General features: G+C 50.9%; 1 protein-coding gene across 1 annotated transcript in view; it reads right to left on the reverse strand.

Annotated features, from left to right (window-relative positions):
* The window catches only part of LOC149364964 (uncharacterized), a 165,740-nt gene that overhangs the window by 130,157 nt on the left and 12,165 nt on the right, over positions 1 to 23,418 (reverse strand). The window contains exon 2 of the mRNA XM_089574955.1: positions 9,110 to 9,190. Within this exon, the coding sequence (XP_089431081.1) occupies positions 9,110 to 9,190 (81 nt within the window). The remainder of the gene's footprint in view (positions 1 to 9,109; positions 9,191 to 23,418) is intronic.

Raw genomic sequence — 23,418 nt, forward strand, 5'->3', positions numbered from 1 at the left:
TGCGCACCGGGCGACGCAGTGGCTGATGACTGAACTATCAGAAAAGCAGGCATGAAATGGCGCAGTCGGTGAATGAGTTCCCTTCGGAGTGGGCGGTGGTGGTGAAAAACATTTATCGTGCAATAAATTTTTTTACAGAGAGGTGATTGGGGTAGGCCCTATTGGCCCTTTCCCCTCACAATACTAGGTGGAGCCCCTATTCCGGGGCCCCATTGGCAAGCAACGCCGCCCGCGTCCGGTGAACCAAGGCCTTTTGGGTCTTTAGGTCCTGACAGCCGAGCAGGGCCGCTCGGGTCCCAGTCCTCTCTGGTGGGGTTGGGGTTGGGGGGGATAGATGGGTTTGATTGACACGCCCAAACCATGTGGAAGGTGTCAGCCACCTCCCCATAGAACTGGCATGCGCCATCAAAGGATGTGTTGAAATGTTTAAGTACCGCCGGGCACAGTACAGTGTTAGTAAGAATTTTGATGAGGAGGCGCTCGTCAGCGCGATCCGGTAGCGCCGGTGCTCCTCCTTGTAGTAATCGGTGATGTGTTTGAATGTAAGGGCCAGATTGTCTGATTGGGAGTAGGCTTCCAAGGACAGGGAGATAGCCCGGGGAGAGAGTGCGCGGGCGGCCTGATCGGCCTGATCGTTTCCTTGGAGTCCCTGGTGACCGGGGGCCCAAATCCGGTTACGTGGAGTTGGATCTTCGCATCGGCAGCTATATTCTAGTATGCGCCAGGCAAGCGGGGGAGCCCAGCCCAACTCATAGTTCCGACAGGCCCCTCGCGATTCGGTGATGATGTGCATCGACTTGGGAGTAGTGAGCGAGCATCGACTCCTGGCTGGCGGGCACTGCACAGAATTCGCAATGCGGGGAGGCATGCGCACTTGCGTGAGCAGTCCCCTTGCCAGCTCGACGACGATGAAGGCGGAAGGAGACCGGCGGCCGATTGGAATAGAATTGCATTTTCGATTTTTGTAGAAAAGGGACTTAGACGTCAGAGCGGAAGACGGTGAAGTTTTTCGCTTTACTGAACATGGCTTTATTGGAACAGGTTACTCAGAAGATTAACAGGAACAAGTTAGGCAATTACATTATAGAATGGATATTAACAAATACGCGCGAACACAAGTTTTAGTCCTTGATACCCCGAAGACGCATCTTAGTGAGCACAGGCTTCCCGCGTTCTTCTAAAATTCCCTCAGGACACTGAACTGTGGGTCTCAAATGGTGGCGCTGACAGTTGAGAACTACTATAGGTGCTTATGTGCATGGTGACAGAGATGTGGTCAGCGAAAGATGCCGCAAACTCTCGTATTTAATCGATATCTAAGTGCCGCTACGGTGGAACAACTGTTAGTAGAATAATCGCAAGGATGACCCTGCCTGTAGTTTACACCAACCTCAAACTCTGGACGCATGACAACATCGGTAGGTGATTAGCGAGAGCGTTTATCAGACGATGACTTCATCATACTCCACAGTACAAGTATGTGCGCTGCATTCAAGTGGCACAAGTCTCGAGCTTGAAATGGTACAGCAATGATATTCAGTTGCTGAAAAAAAAAATTGAACTGACGTTCTTCAAGCTGCGTCACTTTAGCAGGACGCCACTCTCTTGAAATCGCCAACTCTTGAAATCGTCACGAATTATGCTTAATGAATGGGCTCGATGATGAGCAACCCAGTGGCAATAATTTTTCGTCGTTCTCGCGGATGAAGCAGTGTCAAAGATGGCTGTTACTGAGCCAGTGCTCTTTTTTTAAGTAGAAAGTTCTTGCGGACTAGTTGGTTCATTGCAGACAAAGGGAGCCAGCAAACACTGTTCCTAATTTATCCACTATGTAACCACTTTCGTCCCTGCCAGTGACGTGAAAATAGTGCGCGTCCATTTTTCAAGGAAGGAAATAAATGGAACATATAGCGACCAGTTTCGTGCGCGTATTTGTGTGGGCGGGTGCGCGAATAAAACGAAACCAAACAAGAAGCGCTCTCGCCTGGGGTACCGAAAGCGTTTTCAACAGACTCTCCCAGCGGCGCCCGGGGCTCAACTTGTTCCGGCTCGAACCAGCAGCAGGCACCTTCCGCGCGGAATGAAAGGGCGTCACACCACTCTTCCCCCCCCCCCCCCCCTGCAGCGATGCGTTGCCGTCATTTCCGGACGCACAGAGCGCAGTAGCCTCCCTTCCCCCTTCACTGCTTGCTTCAGGGCGTGCAGGCTTCTCAGCATGACTTCGCGCGAAGAATTGTATTCCGTTCCATTGCAGTTCCGTGCACCAGGCGAGAATTTGATTACACTGAACGGTTCGCCGGCTCCCACAATAGATACAAAATAGTCCCTTGTTTGACAATCTCATAAATTTGGCCGCTTCAGATCAGAATTCTATATCCGCCGGATAAATCGTAATCTTAATTATTGAGGCGAAAACAGGATACCTGGATAACTCTGAGACTTTTGTGCACAAGTCCATTTCTGTGTGTTTACTTGCTAATTCGTGTTGCAGACCCATCCTTTGTCTTCATCGCGACCCATTTTGGCCATTTTGCCCTCCGTTCCCCAAAACCCCGTGTAGAGTATAGGTGGCAAGGGCTATCTCTCTATCTCTCTTTGTTTTCACTGAAAATGATATCCCCCCCCCCCCTCCCCCCGCCCCCACACACACACACCTCTGAATGCACAAATGTAGACGCTTGGATTGTTTTGTACTGCATCGCGAAACAAAGCGCACGAAACAAGAGAGCGGAAAGAAAAAGAGAACAGACGTATCGCCCAGCACTGCCTGAAATCTGTTTTCTTGTCGTCTTGCGCTGCTTGTTTCACAATAACTCGGAATCACCCCGTTCTATTTTTCTTTTTTTTTTTACACCAGTGAGTTCTCCGTAATATCTGTTTAGACTCTATTAGTTCGCAGAAATAAGCTGTTCTTAGAATTTTGTATTGCGTTGTATCGCATCATGTGTCCACGGTTCCTTGGTCTTCAAGCTGCTGTTACAGCTATTTCTGCTGAACTTAGAAAAGCGCAATAAAAAGACAGGGACAAGAAGAAGAAGAAGACCCTGTCTTTTCATTGCGCTTTTCTAAGTTCAACATGTATTACCAACTCGCCCAACTTTCTGCATTGCTATTTCTGCAACTTGCGCATTTCTGTACGCGTATAAGAAGCGAGACATGAATCCGCCTCAAATCAGGCGCAAGCGATTTTATGCAAAAAAAGAAGAGAAAAAGGATGAGTTTCGTCTTCATTGAAGTTCTGTAACAGAAAAAAAAGGCGTATAATGAATTTAAATATATATATATATATATATATATATATATATATATATGCACGACAGCGGCGCAGCCCGTCGGCACACAGCTGGTTAACGTTCGTGCTGTCTTCTTTCTGCAGCACTGCGCCGAATTGTATTCCGACCGCAGCGCATTGCGCACAATGCAGTCAACACCCGAGGTGGGCGTCATGGGCTGAATTGGGAGGCAGGGAAGATTTAAGCACCCTTTCTGCTACTGGCCATTTCCATTTCCTGCCTCGCCCGGGCCGCCACCACCCGTCTCTCCATCACTTTGTCGCTCTTGGCTCCGCTCTTCCAATCCCTTCTTCCACTCCCCTTTCACTCCACTCTTCCAATCCGCTCACCCACCCCCTTCAACTCCTCGCTTCCCCGCAGGGCCCATATCATTGTTCGGACTTTTCGAAGGCACTGCGCTCGAGCGTTTGACTCAAATGTAAAAAAAAAAAAAACAAAACAAAGAACGCATTTACACAGGCTACACAGAAAATGCGTTGCCAAAACACGAATTCGTGCAGCTTTGGAGCCTGGAAAGTGGCTCGATGTCGATTAAGAAGGAAGAGGAAAAAGAATAAATCAGCCCACGACCCACACTTTATTGGACTCAAGCTATGTGCGTAGCACACTTTGCTGAACAACTCAACAATACACCGACTTCATAAAAGCTATCGGAGAACGACGAGAAAGCGGTTATATATTCGATCGATTTTACGATTGTTCGAAGCGTATGCGGTCGCACACAAATCATAAGAGAACGTGAATCGGTTCGTCGTCCTGCACAGCTATCTGTAGGGAGAACGACGATCAAGAAAAATGAGAGTAATCCGTAAATACCTCAAGCGAGGCTGGCTGTGCGCGAAACCCATCTCATTAACCTCGTGTGTGGGAAAGCTCATGGAGACGATGGTTCGGGATCGCCTCTCTCCATACATGGAGGGTAAGGGCCTCTTTGCAGACACTATGTTCGGGTTCCGCCCGCACATGTCTGCACAGGATGTCCTACTCCAACTACACAGGGACATAATGCGACCCACAGCCATGCAACAAAACGACAAGGCCATTCTCGCCCTCGATCTTAAGGGGGCGTTTGACAATGTTAAACATGCCACCATACTCTCTAACTTGAACACCACTAACTGCGGGGCGAAGGTCTTCGCCTATGTCAGAGACTTCCTCTCTGCGCGTCAGGCACTCCTCCGGATCGAGGACGAGGAGTACGGCCCGTACTCTATGGGTACAAGAGGTACACCACAGGGGGCGGTGTTATCACCGCTCCATTTCAACATCGCCATGATGCACCTGCCCGGCCGACTGGCTCAGGTAGATGGCATAAAACAGGCACTCTACGCAGACGACATTACAATCTGGACCACCGAGGGGAGCCTTGGGGAGATAGAGGACCGCCTTCAGCAGGCCGCCACCATAGTCGAAGCATATGCTGCCGACTGTGGTCTCCAATGTGCTCCCGCCAATTCAGAGCTTCTACACGTCAGGACAAACCACAAGGACAACACGTCTCTACACATATCTCTGTCAGGCGGTCCCATCAGAGAAGTGGCGGAGCTCCGGATCCTGGGTCTGTTCATCAATAACAAACTTAGGCCGGACTCTACTATAGCGAAACTCAAGAGCATAGGTGAACAGGTAGGGCGCATGATCCGCCGTGTTTCCAACAAGCGGGGTGGTCTGCGGGGCAGGGACGCGCTACGGCTCGCCTATGCCTTCGTGACCAGCCGGATCCTCTACGCCGTGCCGTACCTACGCACCACCAAACAACAAGACGAGCGCATTGACGCCATCATCAGGAAGGCAACAAAGCGAGCACTGGACCTTCCGGTGGCTACCTCCAACGCCAAACTGAAGGCGTTGGGAGTGGTAAACTCCTATCAGGAGTTGCGGGAGGCCCACCTAGTGAACCAATATACGCGGCTATCGCAGACGGTGCCTGGGCGCCGCCTGCTAAACCGCTTACACATCCAACACACATGCATACCAGAGGGGACGGAGAACATCCCGGTGCTGTGGCGCCACATGCTCTTGGTCGCTCCGCTCCCGCGTAACATGGACATGGCTTCACATGAAGGCAGACGACAAGCGCGGGTTCGCACGCTTGAGAGGCAATATGGCTATAAAGAGGGCGTCTATTACGTGGACATCACAGGGCCGTCGCCCGCGGGATTCTTCACGGCTGCCGTAGTCCACCGGGGAATGAATGTCGATGGGCTATCTTTTCGGGCCCCAAATTCAACACGAGCGGAGGAAGTCGCAATAGCTCTCGCTGCCGCCGATCCAAAATCGAAAACGGTTATCACAGACTCTCGCCGGGCCTGTGAACATTATCTTGCAGGCGAAATATCACCTCTGGCCTCGCAAATTCTAAGACGCGCTCTCGCCGATCCAACTCGCACAAAAGTGATCTGGGCTCCTGGCCACCAGGGTCTACGAGGCAATGAGGCCGCTGATGCGGCCGCCCGAGCGCTCACACACCGGGCTCCTCATCCTAGCTCTCATGGCTCAGAAGCTCATAAACCGCTTCTGCGGTTCCGCGAAATCCTAATTTATTATTGCGACAGCCACCGTCTCTACCCGGCACCTGCCAAGGGGCTGAGTAAGGCGGAGGAGCGAACTCTGCGGCGCCTGCAGACAGGAACCCTTCTCTGTCCTGCAATAGCAAAACACTTCGATCCGAACACAGATGGGCGCTGCCCGCACTGTGGAGAGATGTGCGATATCTTTCACATGGTGTGGGCATGTACTCAGAATCCTCACCTTCCCCCCTCCCCCACCCCCACCCGAGAGGCATGGGAGACTGCCCTCCTCAACTGCTCCACACTGGAGTCCCAAAGGGCTCTGGTCAAGCGGGCGCGAGACGGGGCCTCGTCATGCGGTGTCCCGGTCTAAGGATACCGACCATGCAGCAGGGTTAATTTTTTTTTTAACCCTCAAGCTCTCTTTGATTAAAGTTTTTCACCACCACCACTCAGCGAAAAGTTATTTTTACCTGTCTTCTTTTTTAAATTTTTGTTATCGCAAAGACCCAGTTCCTAGCCTCTGTGTTTGGTCTTGCCGAGATTAGTTTCCAGTCGGCCAATTCTTATTGCGCTCGGAATAAATGTAGGGCCACAGATATACACAGAGTTACGTGTGTAGAGATATCAGTAGAGGCTGGCACTTTTTCGTCCAGCAGGAGGGCGATGTCGAAGTTCGTAGTGGTCTTGTACGGTTAGTAACTGGCCAAAAACATGAATTCCGCTGCCGAAATACGACTTCATTTTGGACCTTCAGAATAGCGCCTTCAAAGCCTTCGAAATACTGCCTTCATAAATGCACGATAGTCTTACAGGGTTCGTAACATTCGTTAGGGGGCACATAACATAAAGGAGAAAACAGTGACCTCCGCACAAGGCTTCGTATCAGCAGAACTATTTTTGTTTTTGCATCAGCAAATGAATAGCTTCGCAGCTATGCATTCCGAAGCTGACATCCACGTTTTCGGCCAAATAAGAAGTTAATGAACGAAGCGCTGTTTAAGATACTTGCATAGACGGTGATGCTTTCTTTCCATAGGTAATTTTGAGACATACTGCGGCTTTGAGGCTAAGGGCTACCTGGATAGCATTCTGAATAGTCCATTAATGCGCGAGTCATTTTTTAGAACAGAGGTGATCTTGGCATTCGTGCATTATGCTAATGAAGAAAGTAGAACAAACTTCCAACTCCCTTGGTTCACAAGGGAGTGCGCACGCAGTTCTACCCTCTTCCCGAAACAAGAGTGCACAGGGCATTTCTCTCGGGCAATTCTGGCGAAGCGAGCAGCCCCTAAAGAGATTACAACAACCGGTTTACTTTTATTGTGTTGTCTCCAGTATTCTACGCTTACGGCGGCGTCGTTTATTTATTTATTTATTTAGCAAATACTGTCGGCCTGTGTTACAGGCCTTAGGCAGGAGTGGGGTACAAACATATTGATAAAAATGACGAGTACATTGCAAAAGAAGCCGATAGCGAACAGAGCAGAAACCAGAACATACAACATAAAATCGATTACAAAGGCACAGAACATGTAATGACATCGAACCTGGCAGCAAACGAAGGCATCGGACTTGGCCCAAAACAAGGATACATAAGAGCCTTATACTTCCTGCAGAGCTTGAAAAAATAAATTTACCGATTCGCAATTGACAACGTCAGCAGGTAAACCATTCCACTTAGTGATATAGTATGGGGAAAGAACGAGTACTTAAAAACATTTGTTTTACATGAAAACGCGGCAACTTTCTTAGTATGGTAAGAGCGTGTAGGGTGTCGAGATGTGTAGAGTGTAGGATGTAGAGCGTGTAGGGTGTAGAGATGTCGAGATTATAGCGAAGAAAGTTCCTTGTGCAGCTGCGACCGTAGAAAAGAAGCAAAAGTCAGCGGGGCATCATCATCTGCGTGGCTGCCCTCCACGGGTGTCCCAGCGTGGGCGCGCGAGGTCGAACGGCGCACGAGACTGCGTGGTTGCACGCTGTCGACGGACGGGCGGTCACGATGCGCACGCGCCTGTCGCGTCGCGCGGACATTTGCAGCGCGACCTTCGGCGATGGCGGGAGCGACGCGCCGGTCAGACGACCGACTAAGAAGGGGGTGAGGCGCCAAGCAGTTCCTACACGTCCAGTGTCCGCGAGCTTGGCAAACGTCAGCTCTACAGTTGGACGCGCGTTTTGTTGTGCTAGCTGCCTATGAGCTACAGAAGGCAGCAGCCCATATGAGAAACCTGGACGCTAATGTCGGCGCCCTTTAAGCACCAAAAAACGAAAAATAACGCATTTTGCGTAACTTAGTGACGTTGACGCAGTGACAATCACGATGGCATGAACACATGTGACGTGATTGGGCTTCAGACACAACCGCCCCCCGACAGCTGAAAATTTTCAGCAGTATGTTTCAAAATCAAGGAACAATTAAGGGACGGCTAATGAGAAGGACGGGGAGCCGCATGTGGTTCACACCTGTACGCACCTGAGCAGCGAGGTTATGCGCACAATGAAGTAGAGCAGTAAAATTAGCATTAATACCACCTATCTCGTCTCTCGTAGTATGCTATCTCAAACCTGTGCGGAGGTGTGCAAGCTACCAGTAGGAGCTACTGCAAATCAAGGCCGTAATTTGCATCGAAGCTCTTTCCAGTGAAAGCAGTTCCTACACGGTGAAAGCATCTTCTCAAGTGGCTTGAACGCGTGCGTTGCTCAATCGTCATAGCCGGTTGTACGACAGCTAATTTCCACTGACGCCTGGCTAGATGGTCCGTAGCACAGACATTATACAAACAAGGAGCATATATGATAGCAGAAAATGAATGAGGAAAACATACGTGGACATATTTCCAAAGCCGCGACGACGATGCGCTTTAAGACCAGCAGTTCAAATGTGACCGTTGTATCAACTTACAAACTACCCATTTGTCTTTATACTTTTAAACCTCTGAATCTTCAAGGGGACACTGCAACAGCAAATGGAGAGAACCGCCATTGAATGTCACGAGCAGCACATGGGACACAGCTGTGCTTTCGTACTTTCCGCAAGAGTTGCACATGCCACGCGCCCCGCTGGGCCTGCGCGAAATTGATCTCTCAATTAACTCGAATTGATGGGAAACGCAACAACAAGCATCACATCTGGCAACGTTAAAGAAAGGCGGCGGGAGAAACGATTGCATTCGCGAGCTGTGGCGTGCTGCGCTGCCGCAAGCCACCCCATCGGCTCGCGATCAGAACCGTTCGTAGGAGAAGCACGACCATCACGCAACAGCAAAAGCGAAAAAGGCAACGCGGTAAGAACCTCCGCCCACTTACCCTCATGCGGAAGAGCTGTGCCTCCATGAGCTCCGGCTTGATCCACACGTCATTGTCAGTCACATCGAAACTGCCCACGTACTGGAAGAGAGCGAAAGAGGGGATTATATAAAACGTGAGATATGAATTGAGAATTATTGTGGGCTATAAGACACAAATAGAATGTTACACTTCACGGAAAACGCTGAATAGAGCGAACGACCCCCCCCCCCCCCCCCCCCTTTTTTTTTATGCGCGCTCGCGCGGCATCTTCGAGCAGAGAAGATGGCCCTGGCCTTCACCGCATAGCACCACTGTGGCAAAGCCTGCTTTTGGAAAGGCAAACGATGATACTGTCGCGAAGCTGTGCTATGTTTGTTTTTAGGAGTGTTTTTATTACTAATCGGAACCGACGCACAGACTTAAGCGTTTCTGTTTGCAATTGAAGCGGAGTTACCTATGGTGTCACATTCTCGCGACGCGGCTAAAATGCTCTGGAATGACCGCGACCACGCACGAGTGATCCAACAAGTCTCGGGACTGTTCTCGACCCTGCATGCTTCTTGTCTAATATGTTTTCCGACATGTTAAAATAGAACACGTACGAGTGCACACTCCCGCTTCTATAGCAAACCAGAAATTTCTGACACAAGCACAACAGTAACAAGGGGGCGACTTCGCACGTCGCCGAAAATAGTGAGGCGCCTCTGAACAAAGCCATCGTCACCGCTCAAATTGCAAGAAAAGCCCGCCTGCTTGCGAGAGAAATCAATCAATAAATGTGTATACCGGTTTGTCGGTCGGCAAAATAAATAAATAAATAAGTAGAATTTCATTCATAGAAATATAGATAAATGAATAAGGCACCCAAATCTTGACTTCCACCTGTTTCGCAACGCTGATAAAGCTGCGCACGCACAACATGTCGCGGCGATTGTTCCCGTCATGAGCGCACTAGCCTGTGCGCTTATGACACAGATGACAGGGAAAGGCGGGCTAGTTGGTGGTTCGTACTTGTATGCGCTCGTACATGTACTTGTGTTTTGTGACGGTTGTTTGTGAGTTTCCTGCTGCGATTACGACGAATGTAAAAATGTGACGTGTCCCTGAAGTAAAACTTAGTTGAAGTTCCGCGCTGCGTCCCGACTGTTTCTTTTTCTTCGCCCCTTGTTGTTTGCGCAGTTACAGTTGCATACAAGTGCTTATGACGACGGCTATGTATTCCACTCTAACACTGCTCACATAAAGAGATGTCCGCGCGAGCACACAAATTTATATGCAGCAAGCAGTGTACGCTGGCAGGCTTGAGAACCTTCTGCAAGGAGGGGGTTGGGGTACACCGAACGCAGCCAGGATCAGGGATGAAAGAAACGGAGGACGGGGTGGGGGGTGGGGGAGCAAGCACAGCGGCAAGCATTCCCCTTACGCGCCATATCCTCCTCGCTCTCTTCATATTCTAGCGACGCCTAGCGCCGAAGGAGAGCACAAATTACGGCTGGCTGGCCACCCCCGACGGTAGAATAACTCTCGGAATTAATTAAAAGAGCGGCCCCTCCTGCCTTCCTTCGTGCCTTCCCCGGAGAGGGCTTTTCTGCCTCGCGGGGACCTTTTGATCTCCTTTGTGCGCCTGAGAGAGAGCTACAAGGCCCCCGCACAACCGGCGAGCTCCGGAGGTTCTTCGGGGCCCGCCTTATTGATACGCGCTTTCTTCGCTCCCGCCTTTAATTCTCGTCTGCACGTTGTTCTCGGGCATGCTTCTTCCAGCCATTTCTTTCGAGGTCCCTCTCTGTATATACTCCAGCAAAGAGCGCATTTTTTCCCGCCGTCAGGAACAGCAATGGGTGAGGAAGAACCGCAGGCAATCCGCACGTCGACGGTGTAACAACCGTTGTCGCAATGAACTACAGGAAATGTGGAGGTATATTTATGGAGATAACAGCCACGACCGTGGGCAGCATGATGTACTGAACAAAGCCCGCTGAGAAGCACCCTGATGATTTTTCAAAGATATTTTAGTTATTTTTAGACGGCCCTTTGAAGACGTCATGCTCTTGAACGAATGAATGAATTGCCCGTGACTTATCACAGTAATCACTTCGGCGTACCTGGGAGAGACTCGCGTGTTTAATGAGAGCACGGAAGAACAAAGAGCGGGGGGAGGCCAGCCGTGAAAGGCAGTTCGTTCTTGGCGCTGCGTGAGGGGTGCTGCCAAGACTGCACACAGAGAACACTACTGCTGCGGAGCATAGGTTTTGGAAGCGTACAATGGTTGGCTGTTTAAAGGGCAGCTGAACCATTTTTTGAGAATTCCTCGATATTCAAGCATACTCAAGAGGCCTGTAGGTAAAGCCTGCCAGGTTTTTGTGTTGGCATTCAAGGTAGTGACGCAATCGCCGGACCACATGGGGTCTGCAGTATTATGTAAATAAATAAAAAAAAATAAAATTAAATTTGAGTCTTTTCCACAGAGCTTCAGAGAAGCGCGAAGGGGCTATCATGAAGTCGCAGACGATGAGGTTTCAAATTTCTGCTGCCTTCACAAACTCCCTGCCGTGTGTCCTTGGATGCCGTCAAACAATGCTATAGCTGCGCGGGCTTTGCCTTCGGTGGCGTTTGTTTTCATCCTTCAAAGCAAGCATTTCTGCGCTGGAATTGTACCGCCACCGCAATTGTCGTCATTCATAACCCGAGGCTGTGCGCTTCAAAAAACCCCGAAAGCAATCGCCGTTTCAACTGCGATTACGTCAGCATTTCACATGCTAGTCTGAAAAGACTTCGCATTCTTTATGCGCAAGTTTCACACATTCGACCGCTTTAAGCTCGTTGAGTTATAAAACGCTTCAGCTGTCCTCTAATGCGCGACCCTCACAGCACGGCTTCATTATACCCGACCGGCGCTCGTAATTTGGAACAGCAGTGGTGGCTTCAGCGGGAAGTGACGAGGAGCTCCTGAGGGCGAGGTCACGGGTTCGACCACTGCATCTGCAGCAGCACTTCGTTGAATAATGCGCTGGTGATGTGAGATTCTGGTGCATATCAAGGGACCCCATGCAGTCGAGTCTAAATCCACAGGACCCTCGACGTGGTGCTCATCATAGTATACACATCGTTGCTTTATCATGAAAAAGCTAGTTAATCAAAGTTAACCAATTAAACTCGTACTGCGAATTGCACGAGACGCCAGCTCGTAGACACCGAGCACCAGTGGCACTTTGTCCCTATCTCAATCTCCATGCATTTGTTCTCACAATAAGCATTATGCCCGCAAGAAGGAAAAGTGGAGTATGCAATGAAAAAAGCCGGCAAGAAAACGAAGTGCTTGAAGTCCAGGTGCATCACTGCAGACAGACGTCACGAGGGGTACAAATTTTGGAGATTGTCAATCACAGTGACGAAATAAAATAGTGCAAAGAGTGTAAAACGCAAGAATTAAACGTACTTGCACGCCTCTCTTGGGATGCATTCACCTGACCCCAATACTAAACGCGGCGGGAGTCTCCTCCCGTTCTGTTTTCGCTTTCCTTCTTCGCTTTCTGGGAACGCTCGAATGCAGACGACGCTGTGCGTTATACAGCATGAACTGGTGGGCGAGTTGGTCTGACATATCTAGTTAAGCAGCGCTACGGCACAGGGCCAAAGGGGAGAAAGGGCTGTGTTCGTCCCTTTCTCCCCTTTGGCCCTGTGCCGTAGCGCTGCTTCACTAGATATGCTAGAGCTGTTCGTTAAGCACACTGCGATTTGTAAGGTCTGCGGCGGTGAGAGTAGCTGTTGATTGTACGCGCAGACGGTTTTGCAGCAGACGCGATTAGCATGCATCCGCTGCGAACGCACGCAAGAATCAACGACGTGCTCGTTTTTTAGCGCTCAACCTATACGAGACCGCGTGAATGGGCCCTGGAAAGTAAAGCCAATTAACGCTGGTGCACTAAGCCTGCGCCAGTGAGTAGCATATATAGACGACTCTAAAAGGCACTCCACAAAAAAACACCCACCCAGACAGGTCCTAACCTTTTACGTTTGAGAGGAGAGAGGCAGGAGATAAAGAAACAGATGCATGGTTGGCGTATATGGGCAACGTAACCACGGTTCGTTAGGCGCCTTCATCCAGCCATTAGGCTGTAGTAGTCAGGTAACTTCTCTTACCTATACCATATATAATAAAAACGGGCTTGCACAAAAGATCTTCTTCTGGTTAACCTCTCTGTCTCCCCCCCTCCCTTTCACCCTCTCTCTTGCACTCGCAATAACTAACACTGCGTACGGCGTGTTACCTATCCTGGCCATCGCCCAAGTTAAGGGATCCGTCTGAAACACAGACGTCCAAGGCCGCTGAGATATGCCGCCCGCCTCTTAACTATATACTCCATCGTTCGTTTGCTTTTTTTTTTTCCTGTATTGCCCTGGCGCCGACGCCGCCGTGGTCTAACCGCGCAACGGCCTCGGTCTGCACGCCATTCCGCGATGCTGCTGAGTCAGTTAACTAAGGCCAGTTAAATGAGATGTATCTCGGCGATCCGGAACCTGACGCAGATAGCTTACAAAGGTATTTTGTGCGTGTGGGTTTACGAGCGCCAGGTCGTTCTCAATAAATTACGTCGCTCCGAAAGTGGGATTTCGTTCACTAATCCTGTCTTTACGTCGTAAAGTCGGTCGAATTGCTTGGTGGCCCGCACTACCCCACTGTTTCCTGAGGCTTTCATGAACCAGTGGTTTAGTTTTAATGCAAGTAATCAGGGGTGAATTAAAGTAACACCTGAAGCATGACTTGGACGCCAACGATGATATCGAAAATCACGCGCTTCTGGTATACAGTGCGGCCGATGCAATTATAATGATATACGCGTGACTTAAGTACTGTTCGCCCCATGACCCCATCTTTCACCTTTTCAACGGAGCAAAAGTAAGCTTCGCTGCTCATTAAAAAAAAAAAACCATCTAAATAAGAGATACTCCTTGAAATAGTACCGAATATCGTCGCCCACCATTGCAGCCAATGATCAGCTCAACCGAAGAGAAAGGGTGGAGGTTGTTTACTTGACTTTTTGTTCAAATAAGCCCAATTAGCAGTTCTCATCCTGGCACTTTTAACACTGTTGTATCATATCGCGTGTAGCCACGTGTATGCGGATTGACAGGCTAAAGGGGCGTTGCCCCATTTCGGCGTACAAAATGCGACTGCTAAATAAACCCTGCGGGATTCGTGCCGTGGCACTCGGCTCATGCTTGTCTCGTCGGCCAACACAGTCGATACAGCTGTCACCAACCCATCTGCCTTCTATATATAAATATTTCTTTAAGCATAAAGCTATCCCTTCACTAGACATGAAAGAAAGACACGGTTACGAGCAGCCACGGATACAAGCGCGGATACAAAACATACCTGCAAAATATAAGCAGGCCATAATATACAGCCCCGCGACTATTACTTCTGCCAGGAGTACAGCTCAAAAGAAACTACTCCAGGGTATCCACAGTCATAGCAACATCCTCTTCACGGCTGCACTGCTTGGCATGTACGACCTGACAACTAGAGAGGCTTATAACCGCGTGAAAGCGGCACGTCGACGTCGGGTGAGATTCATAGGTCAGCAGTGAGGAGGCATGCCCCTTTCGCGCGGGTTGTCGACCAGGTGCCTTCGGCCTGTGCAGCATACGCGCGCGGATGTGACCGGCGAGAGTGAGACGCGGTGGTGCCCCTTGTACTGCACCTGCCGCGGCGTTGTACATTACGTAGGCGCGGCGGCCGACGTCTGGCTTTCCGGCGATAAGACGCCGCCGGACTGGACGGACCGCTCCGGGAACGAATATCATCCCTCCCCTCCCCAGCCTTGGTGTACCTATATGCAAGGCGCCGGGATGCACGGGTACAGTATCGCGCTTCGGGGTTTCGTTTCCCACGTGCTTTCTCTGGCATTGAGAATCAAGCGAGATGGCGACGCAAGGATAAGCTACGGACTCCGCATTCGGCCCGGTTTTGTTCATGCGTGGCTTCTCCTTCGTTCGCATGGTGCGCGACTTAATTACGTCGCCAAGTTTAGAAGCGAACGCTTTCTGCAAGGGCGAGAACAATAGCGCGCCCTCAGCAGTCGACGCGCAACGACTACGACGGGCAGGCCGATTGCATCTTGATTGTCTTGTAATTAGATGCTACATCTGCTCGCACACTATTCAGCCAGCGCCGAGATTCTCGGCACCTTAACGACTACTGGCACTTTTTGAGCGACTGTCACCACCTTCAGCGCTTATCTGTGCAGAGCCGATAAATCGCTTATATGGCCCGACAGGTAATGCTGCCACCTGAGATTAACAGGAGCTTTGTACTTGCGGGGCCAGCAAGTCCATTACAGGAATCGTCAAACCGTCAACAAACGTATACCTGACTCGCGGAATCCAGATGAATATACCGCGCTACAGTGGAAGCTTCTGACGTTTAACACTGAAGTTGGCTGAAAAATATTTTTTTCTCTTCCTGTGCCTGGAGGACGTTCTTAATTCTGTGTGCTCGTATTTTGATAAAATAGAAAAAATATGTCGCTTTCTTTTCTTTTCTGAAATGGCAGCGTTGGGCGTAGCACGTATGTCATCGGTAGATAAACGTAGAAAGAGACGGCATAGATACAGCGAAAGGGCGGACGAGATGAAGAAGTTTGTGGGGATAGGCCACGCCGCAGCTGGCGCACGAGGTGACTGGGAGAGGTCTTTGCTCTGCAGTGGACATATTGAGGCTGATGGTGATGATACGACGACTATGATGATGGTGATGACTGGCCATGAAATTCCCTAACATAACGTACAAACTTCGAGAACATGGAAATAAACCCTTCAACAAGCGGTGCATGAACAAAGCGTGACACTACAGGCTGTTGGTAGTTGGTAGTTAAACTGTTTCCGTTGTCGGTGCTCACATTACGGTGCTTGTTACCGCTGTCGCGCTGTCCTGCTTGCAACGCACGAGCACGCCCACAAGCGCGCTCAATGTCTGGCCTTGCCCGTGCACGCCACCATGCAAGTCGGGCAGCCTGTTCAAGCGGCACAAGGTCACGGCGGCCTAGCTTTTCTTTCCGCGGATCGCTGGGCGCGCGTCCAGACACGCCGTCGGGAGGAGGGAGGATGCGCGCGCCCCGACCGGCCAGCGTGGGCCGCATTATAATTAAGAAGCGTCGAACCGCCCCGCGTGTTTGTCGTCGTGTTGTGTGCGGCGTCCACGGAGGAAGTTCGAGGAAATACGCGAAGCCGATGGACGGCCGGCAAGCTTTGCGGAACGGCCTTGCACCGAGGACATGACGTGGCCGTCTGTCCTTCCTGCTGGGGCACTTGCAGACAGGAATGCAACGACTCGCGGAGACAGCTAGAATAGTAGTCAAGGAAAACAATGCCGCCGCCGATGGCCGTACCTGTTCGTTCTGCTAGGGGGAGCTGAAGCAGGTAGTTTTCGTCTCTTCTTTAAATTTATTTTCATTTTGATACATTTCCATTACGGCTCCACAAAGAGCCAACCCTCAACAATTCACATATTTTAATGGTGTTCCCAGAAGCAAGAAGGCACTTGCCGAAATTCGGTACACAACGTTTTTTTCCCCTGTTTTCGGACCTTTGAGGCTGGCTGTAGCCTCACTTTAGCAGACAAGCTACAACATGTAAAACTAGCATCGCGACCACTCCAGCCCAAAGAACTACGGCACAAAGGTCCTGGACATGGGCATCTCATAGCGCGCGCTACTGCCTAATAAAGCTTTTTTCCTTCTCCTTTTCCTAGCCTTTTAAACCTCCCGTTTTGCTACTGTATTCCATTTAATTTTGTTGGTCTTTATTTTGTTTTCCTCCATCATACTTCATATACATCCCTCCACACGGTTGTTGCTTAGTGGGTACGGCGTTCAGCTTCCGAGCCCAAGGTCGCAGCATCAATTCCCACCTACAGCGGCCCAGTGTTTCGATAGAGGCGAAATGCGAAAACGCCCGTGTGCTGTGCGCTCTAAGGGCAGCTTATAGTACAGAGTCGATCACGCTTGCCCAGAGTGCTCGGACGGTGTGCTGCGGAGCAAATGAACTGAAATCTTTTCGCAGCTGCTTTGCTAGCGGTAAGGTGCTGGTGCCTGTGCGGTTCACGTCTCTATTCGGCTGTTCTCCACCGCAAGCATTATCAATGAAAGTCAATACTGCTTCATAATATTTCTTCACTCCCCCCGAACGGCCCCTTTCCAGCGCTCTAGACAACTGTGATTGACTCTGTACATTCCAGGCTGTAGAAATTTATCCGCAGCCCTCCATTACGGCGTTTCTCATACCATACCATACCATACCATGCCATACCATACCATACCATACCATACCATACCATACCATACCATACCATACCATACCATACCATACCATACCATACCATACCATACCATACCATACCCTACGGTACCATTTTTCCCCCTCTTCCATGCAAATTAATTGGTCTTCTGCACTTTGCCGTCCTTTTCAACTTTTCATGTGTCCCAGGTGCTTCCACCTGGGACACATTCGCGGTTGAACAGGAAGATTTTCACACATTATTCTATCATCGAAGCGGATCTGAACAGCTCAATTTCATGGAGCCGCCATTGTGATGCTCGCGCACGGAACGTGTAGTTCCTTATCGTGTGGGACTCCAGCTTGCGGTCCCTTTCAGGAAGCAGGCGCAATTACATACTGGGAAGTACGGAGAGAGTTGGCTGTTTGTAGAATCAGTGAACGTGCCCACTTAAAAGAGAGGCCTTGTCCTTAACTTCGCTGAGGAATGCAGCACCACCCGCCGCGGTGCCGAAGGACGGAACAACGCCCAGGAATTGTTGCCCGCACACCAAAGGCGGAAACATTGGTAGGCAAGGCTCGCTTTTGACAAAAGCTGCGCTGGAGGCTCACGCCCTAGTGCAGACACCACACGGCAGGCTGTGGCCTTTTCAAGGCTGACGCCTGCAGATGGTATAGGTTATATCGCACTGGTGGACAGAGTCGCAGCACCGGGTCGCGAGCCCATAGTTCGAAAACCGATCGTACGTAGTAAGGCGTCATCAGCGAAATGTCGTCACTTAACTCTCAAAATTCGCTCGCCCAAGGTCGTTAGGCATGTCAGTTTGTGAACGCACAGGTGCCCCCCAAAATAAAACGGAGTGCGAGAGTAGAGAAAAACTTTAATCGCGGCAGCATGGGCGCATGCATAACACTACGGCTGAAGAGTGCTGGACTTTTTTTCCACAGACGCGTGCTCCATTTTACTTTTGGGACATTTGTACGTGCCATGTTTGCAAATTGTATCCAGGCAACGGAGTTTCTCGGCCACACATAGTGGAGATCATACACGGCATCCTTAAGGGCTTTTGAAGCGGTTTTAGAATTCGATGAGTTTAAGGCTGCTGAATGTGCGAAACGTGCAGGTAAAGCCTGCGAAATCGTTTTGCTCTAGCATTATAAATGGTGGCGTAATCGCCGAATAAAGTCGTCGTCGGCGTTCAGGCTTCTCTGAAGGGCACAGCGACGGACAGAGGCCCCGATAATGACGTCACGTATGACGGCACTACGTTTCCAGCGAAGAAACGGTTATTCCATGGAAGAAAACCGACGCCATCGAAGGTGAAGCTCACGATGCATTGTTTGGCGCCATCTGACGAGACACAGCAGCGTGCACGCGTAAGCAGCGGACATCTGAAATTTCGGCAACAATGACGTCACTGCCGAGTTTCCCCGCAGTCCTCCAACGTAGTGAGAAGAAGCCTAAACATCGTCGCAGTTTTAATCGATGATTATGACACCATTTTAAATGCTAGTCCAAAAGTACTTTTCATGCTTTATCTAGAACCTTGACAGATTCGAATTCTTGAATAACCTCGAATTCTCAAAAAACCGTTTCAGCTTCCCTTTAGGACCAAAAGGCCTCGAAAGGTGAGGACAAGTGTTCCCGTAACATTACACGGATTTAAAGGTGCCACAAGTGCTCCGCTATACACGGCTAAAAAGAACAAACCCCGTTGCCTGGCTTCTTTTGCGAAGACGGTACGATCACCGCAAGCAGAACGTACGGCACTGGCTCGGCTTGTTTGAGCCACCGGGCAGATTAAATGTCTATTCGAAAGCCGCTTCGACTAACAAATGGTGAACGCTTCTTCAGTGGGGTGTTTTGACAGCACTCCTTGACGGAGGACCTGATGCCGGGGACTCGGCGTTCCCGCCGGGCATTGCTGAGGTTACTTCTCGTTCTAAGCAATTTTACATGAGTCGCGGCTGCGATACATGATACAAAGGTAACGAGCATTCATGCATACACTTGCACTTCTCTTCTGTCCCCATCATATCCCTTTACCCAGTGCACAGTAGCAAGTCGGAAAATTGCCACTCAGTCTATCCTTCTTGCCTTCCTTTTCATAAACCTCTCTCTCTCCCTTACTCTCTAGTAAGCGACGCATGTTTTAAAGTAAAAAACCCGCATGAAGACAGTAGACAACAACCAGAAACGCCAAACGTTTCGTGTGCTGTCACCAAAGAGAGAAAGAAGGTCGCAACAGCCAGCTGCATTTGACTTTGACGCCTGATCGCTTAATGCGCCAAAAGCGTTTCAGCGGATCGCTTAGGCCATACGCGCGTACTGGCAATACCATATTAATAATCTACGCTGCAAACAACGAACAACCAAGAAAAGAGGCCTCAACAAAAAGCGACGCCGTAATGAAAGCGGCGCAAGGGCGCCGCTTTTGTTCGTTCGCCCTGCGGCATCTGCTGCATTCGAGCCCCGCCGCGCTCGCTGCACTGCACCGCAGCGGAAACAGATGAGGAGCTCGGGGAAGAAGTATAGCAACGCACGCCAGGTCCCGAGGAGGTCCGAGTGTTAAACAACAAAACCTTTCCATCGTTGGCTTAGGTGAGTGAGAGAGAGAAGGGGGCAAGCGCCGAGTGAGGGCGCTGGCGCGCGCGCCCGTCGTCGTCGTCTGGCGAAAAAAGGAACGCGAGCACGCACCGCGGGCTGCTCGCGCAACAAATGATCGTGTCCCGCGCAGACAGGCAGGCAGCGGGCGTGCTTTTCAACAAGGGTGGAGAGGGAGGTGGCCCGCGGGGCCCTAGACGACGCCGCCACGGAGCATCCGCATGCCCCCGCTGCCGCCGTCGGCATGTGTGCGTGCGTGCGCACGCTGTCCACACGCATGCACGCACAGACTTCGGAGAGGCGCACGTTCGGGCGCGCTATGTAGGAAGAACAGCAACCCCCGGGCGGCCGTCTCCTCTGGGCCGAGATTTATGGGAGCGCGCAATTTTGGCGCCCGCGAAACGGGTTCCCTCCTCCCCCTCGAAAACCGCAGGCTGTGGTCGCGTGTCTGGCTGCCTTCGTGCTATCCCGTCGCCTTGTTTGCCTGAGGATGGGAGATGAGCGCACGAGCTTGTTATGTGCGTGTCGGCCTCGCGTGTGGTTCTGTTTGTTGTGGAAGAAGCCGGCACTACCCCCTTTCTCCTGTGCGGAATCGGTTTCGCCTCTGACCAGTGTTGTGCTGCTTTCGCCAAGTTATTGCGGCCGCAGCATTCCGCTCCGCACGAGCTTCGGCTGTGCACCGGGAAAGGGCGTCCATGTATGTTCGGCCCTGTAGCCCTTGTGGTCAGCGGTCACACAGCGGCCAGCTGGACACACGTCGGCGAACCGCAGACGACAGACCGCTCAGCACTCGCTGACCTGACGCACAGTGATCACATTGACATTGACATTGAGGTTCCCTTTACAGGGTGATCTGAACACTTTCCGGCAGTATGTTCTGACTCGGGACACCCTCAAGCACCATGCCCTCAAGATCACCTTCAAGATAATGTAAAGGAGCTGCTAACTCTCATGCACGCCCCGGATTGTACGTAGTAGTACAACGATGCGCCAGTACAAACGATTGGGTATGCAGACAGAATTTCGACAACTGCTTTCAAAAGTACGCCTCCAACGAATTTCTGGAATGTAGCACCGATCTGAACACTCAGCGGTTGTCAACGTGGGAGACAGTGAGGAAAGAGTGTAATACATATATCAATGCTGCCCGCCTTAGATAGTGCATGCCTGCGTTACAGCAGCGGTGCCACTATACCCTCTCTCTTTACCAGCCTCACTCTGCCGAATATTTGCCCTGCACAGTGGCAGGGATAATCTTCGGTCCTTTCTGAGTGAACCGTGTTACCGCAGCCTAACAACAGGAAAACTCAATGTCCACGGCAGAGGGTTTTGGATGCTTGGCGCTATTTTTCACTGCGCCGTCAGCTGAACAAAGCCCCATTGCGTTCCCTCTGTGTGGCTTGTGTATACAAGCGGTCCTTAAAGGTGAATTGAACACCGCTTTGAGATCTATGTGTGCACCGACGCGTGGGACCTCGTGGAATCTAGGAGGCCATAGCATGCCCGCACTCATGCCTGAAAATAACCCTCGCGCATAAATACACCGCGCTTCCTCCCTCTGTGCTTCCGCTATAGGTCGCGCGTCAGTGCGCGCAGCATACCAAAGCTCTCTGCTCTGTTTTCGGTTCTACCTGCACATTTCCTCGGTGGGCATCTGATGAGAGATGACAAAAACACCTTAACCCATAATTTGCTCACAACTTGCTCGCAGCGGAGCGGAGTGACGTCACGCGGCTAGCCGTTTCCTCCCCCTGTTTATTTCGCTGAGTCACTCCCTAATGTTTTATCGTCGGTATGTTTTAACACCATATCGTTAAGGAGCTCGTGTCGCAGTAAGTCCGGTGTCTTCGTCGGCGTCGTTGACCATGAGCGAAAAATCCTCGCAAAAAGTTTGGCAGGATTTAACCAGGTTGTACGTAAAGATCTAAAGATCGAAAGATAGCTCTGGCATGGTTAGACGGACGGTCCCGACTCTTCCATAGCTAATACACGCTAATACAGCTAATACGACTCTTCCATAGCTAATACACGCGCCATACGTTGACGTCACGTGACGGACGGACGGACGAACGGACAGACAGACAGACAGACAGACGGACGGACGGACGGACGGACGGACAGACAGACAGACAGACAGACAGACAGACAGACAGACAGACAGACAGACAGACAGACAGACAGACAGACAGACAGACAGACAGACAGACAGACAGACAGACAGACAGACAGACAGACAGACAGACAGACAGACAGACAGACAGACAGACGGACGGACGGACGGACGGACGGACGGACTGCGGGAAAAAGCTACTACAAGTGCTGGCGAACCCCCAGCGAAGCAGCCTAGGAGGTAGGTGGGCCACCTAGGTCACGTCATCACAACCTGCCCACTGGACTGTAAGCAAACTGCGCACCATGGCAGAATTAATGGTTGGTCGCGAGTGGTTGCTCGGGAAGAGCAACCTGGATTTCACAAGCCCCACCGGTGACAGCACCCGCCATCGCAGGGCAGTGGCGCATCGGTTAACCGATGCACCACTGCGCCAGGAGTGGTAGGAGGACTCCGAAAGATCTATGAATGTAAAGTCGAGAATGACCGATTCGACATATATGGGCCGTGACCGATCAGCGCTATCGCGTCATACCCCTAAGGCGGAGCTTAAGTGACCCATCCTGTTTTAGTGCGGAAGCACTACGTAACGGGGTCAAACCCAACAAAGAATCTTGCGTGAAGCCTCGGAGTAACTCAGTTTAGCTTGGAGGAGTGTCGCGCAAGCTGCAGCCAATGGAAAGAAGCTCGGGGAATTTCAAAAGAACATCGCGCCAGCTGTAGCCAATATGGGAGGGGTACGTCGCACCAGCTGCCGTCGAGTGGAGAGAGGGTGTGAAGATGAAGAGCGAGAAACGCGGTTGCGTGCACATGGAGATGCCAGAAACAAGAGGCCGAGAATGAGCACATGCTTCCGCACATCTATCGGTTTAACTATACGTTAAAACCCCACCACCTTTTTAAGTGCGACCACCCGGTAATTGTAATCCCGGTAGGCATCATACAACTACTCTATTCAGATCCAATGCTTCTTTTCACCCACTGTCATGGGCCACTCACCGCGGTGAATGAAATAATGCAAAGTAATCGAATGTGCGTCGCATCGCGCCCGCACTGTAGTGCTGCGCACAGGTGAAGCTAGGCATGTACAACCTCAGCCAGGCCGCAAGTTCCAGTGCACTTCCTCAAATCGGTGATGTATGATTTTTCCGTACAGCCTCTGCGCAGCTGAGGAATTCCTCGTTGCGCCTGTGCGGTGGCGAAGAGACCCTCACCGGGTGCTATTTATTGCATTATTCATTAGCGCACTCTCACCGCCGTTGTGAAGGACTGTGTACGGGAGGCCTAGGCATGGCACAAAAGAACTCTCTCCATCGACGAACACCAGAGACACTG

Source organism: Amblyomma mixtum, chromosome 2 (genome assembly GCF_055824585.1).
Source record: "Amblyomma mixtum isolate Tamu chromosome 2, ASM5582458v1, whole genome shotgun sequence".
Taxonomy (NCBI): Eukaryota; Metazoa; Arthropoda; class Arachnida; order Ixodida; family Ixodidae; genus Amblyomma; species Amblyomma mixtum.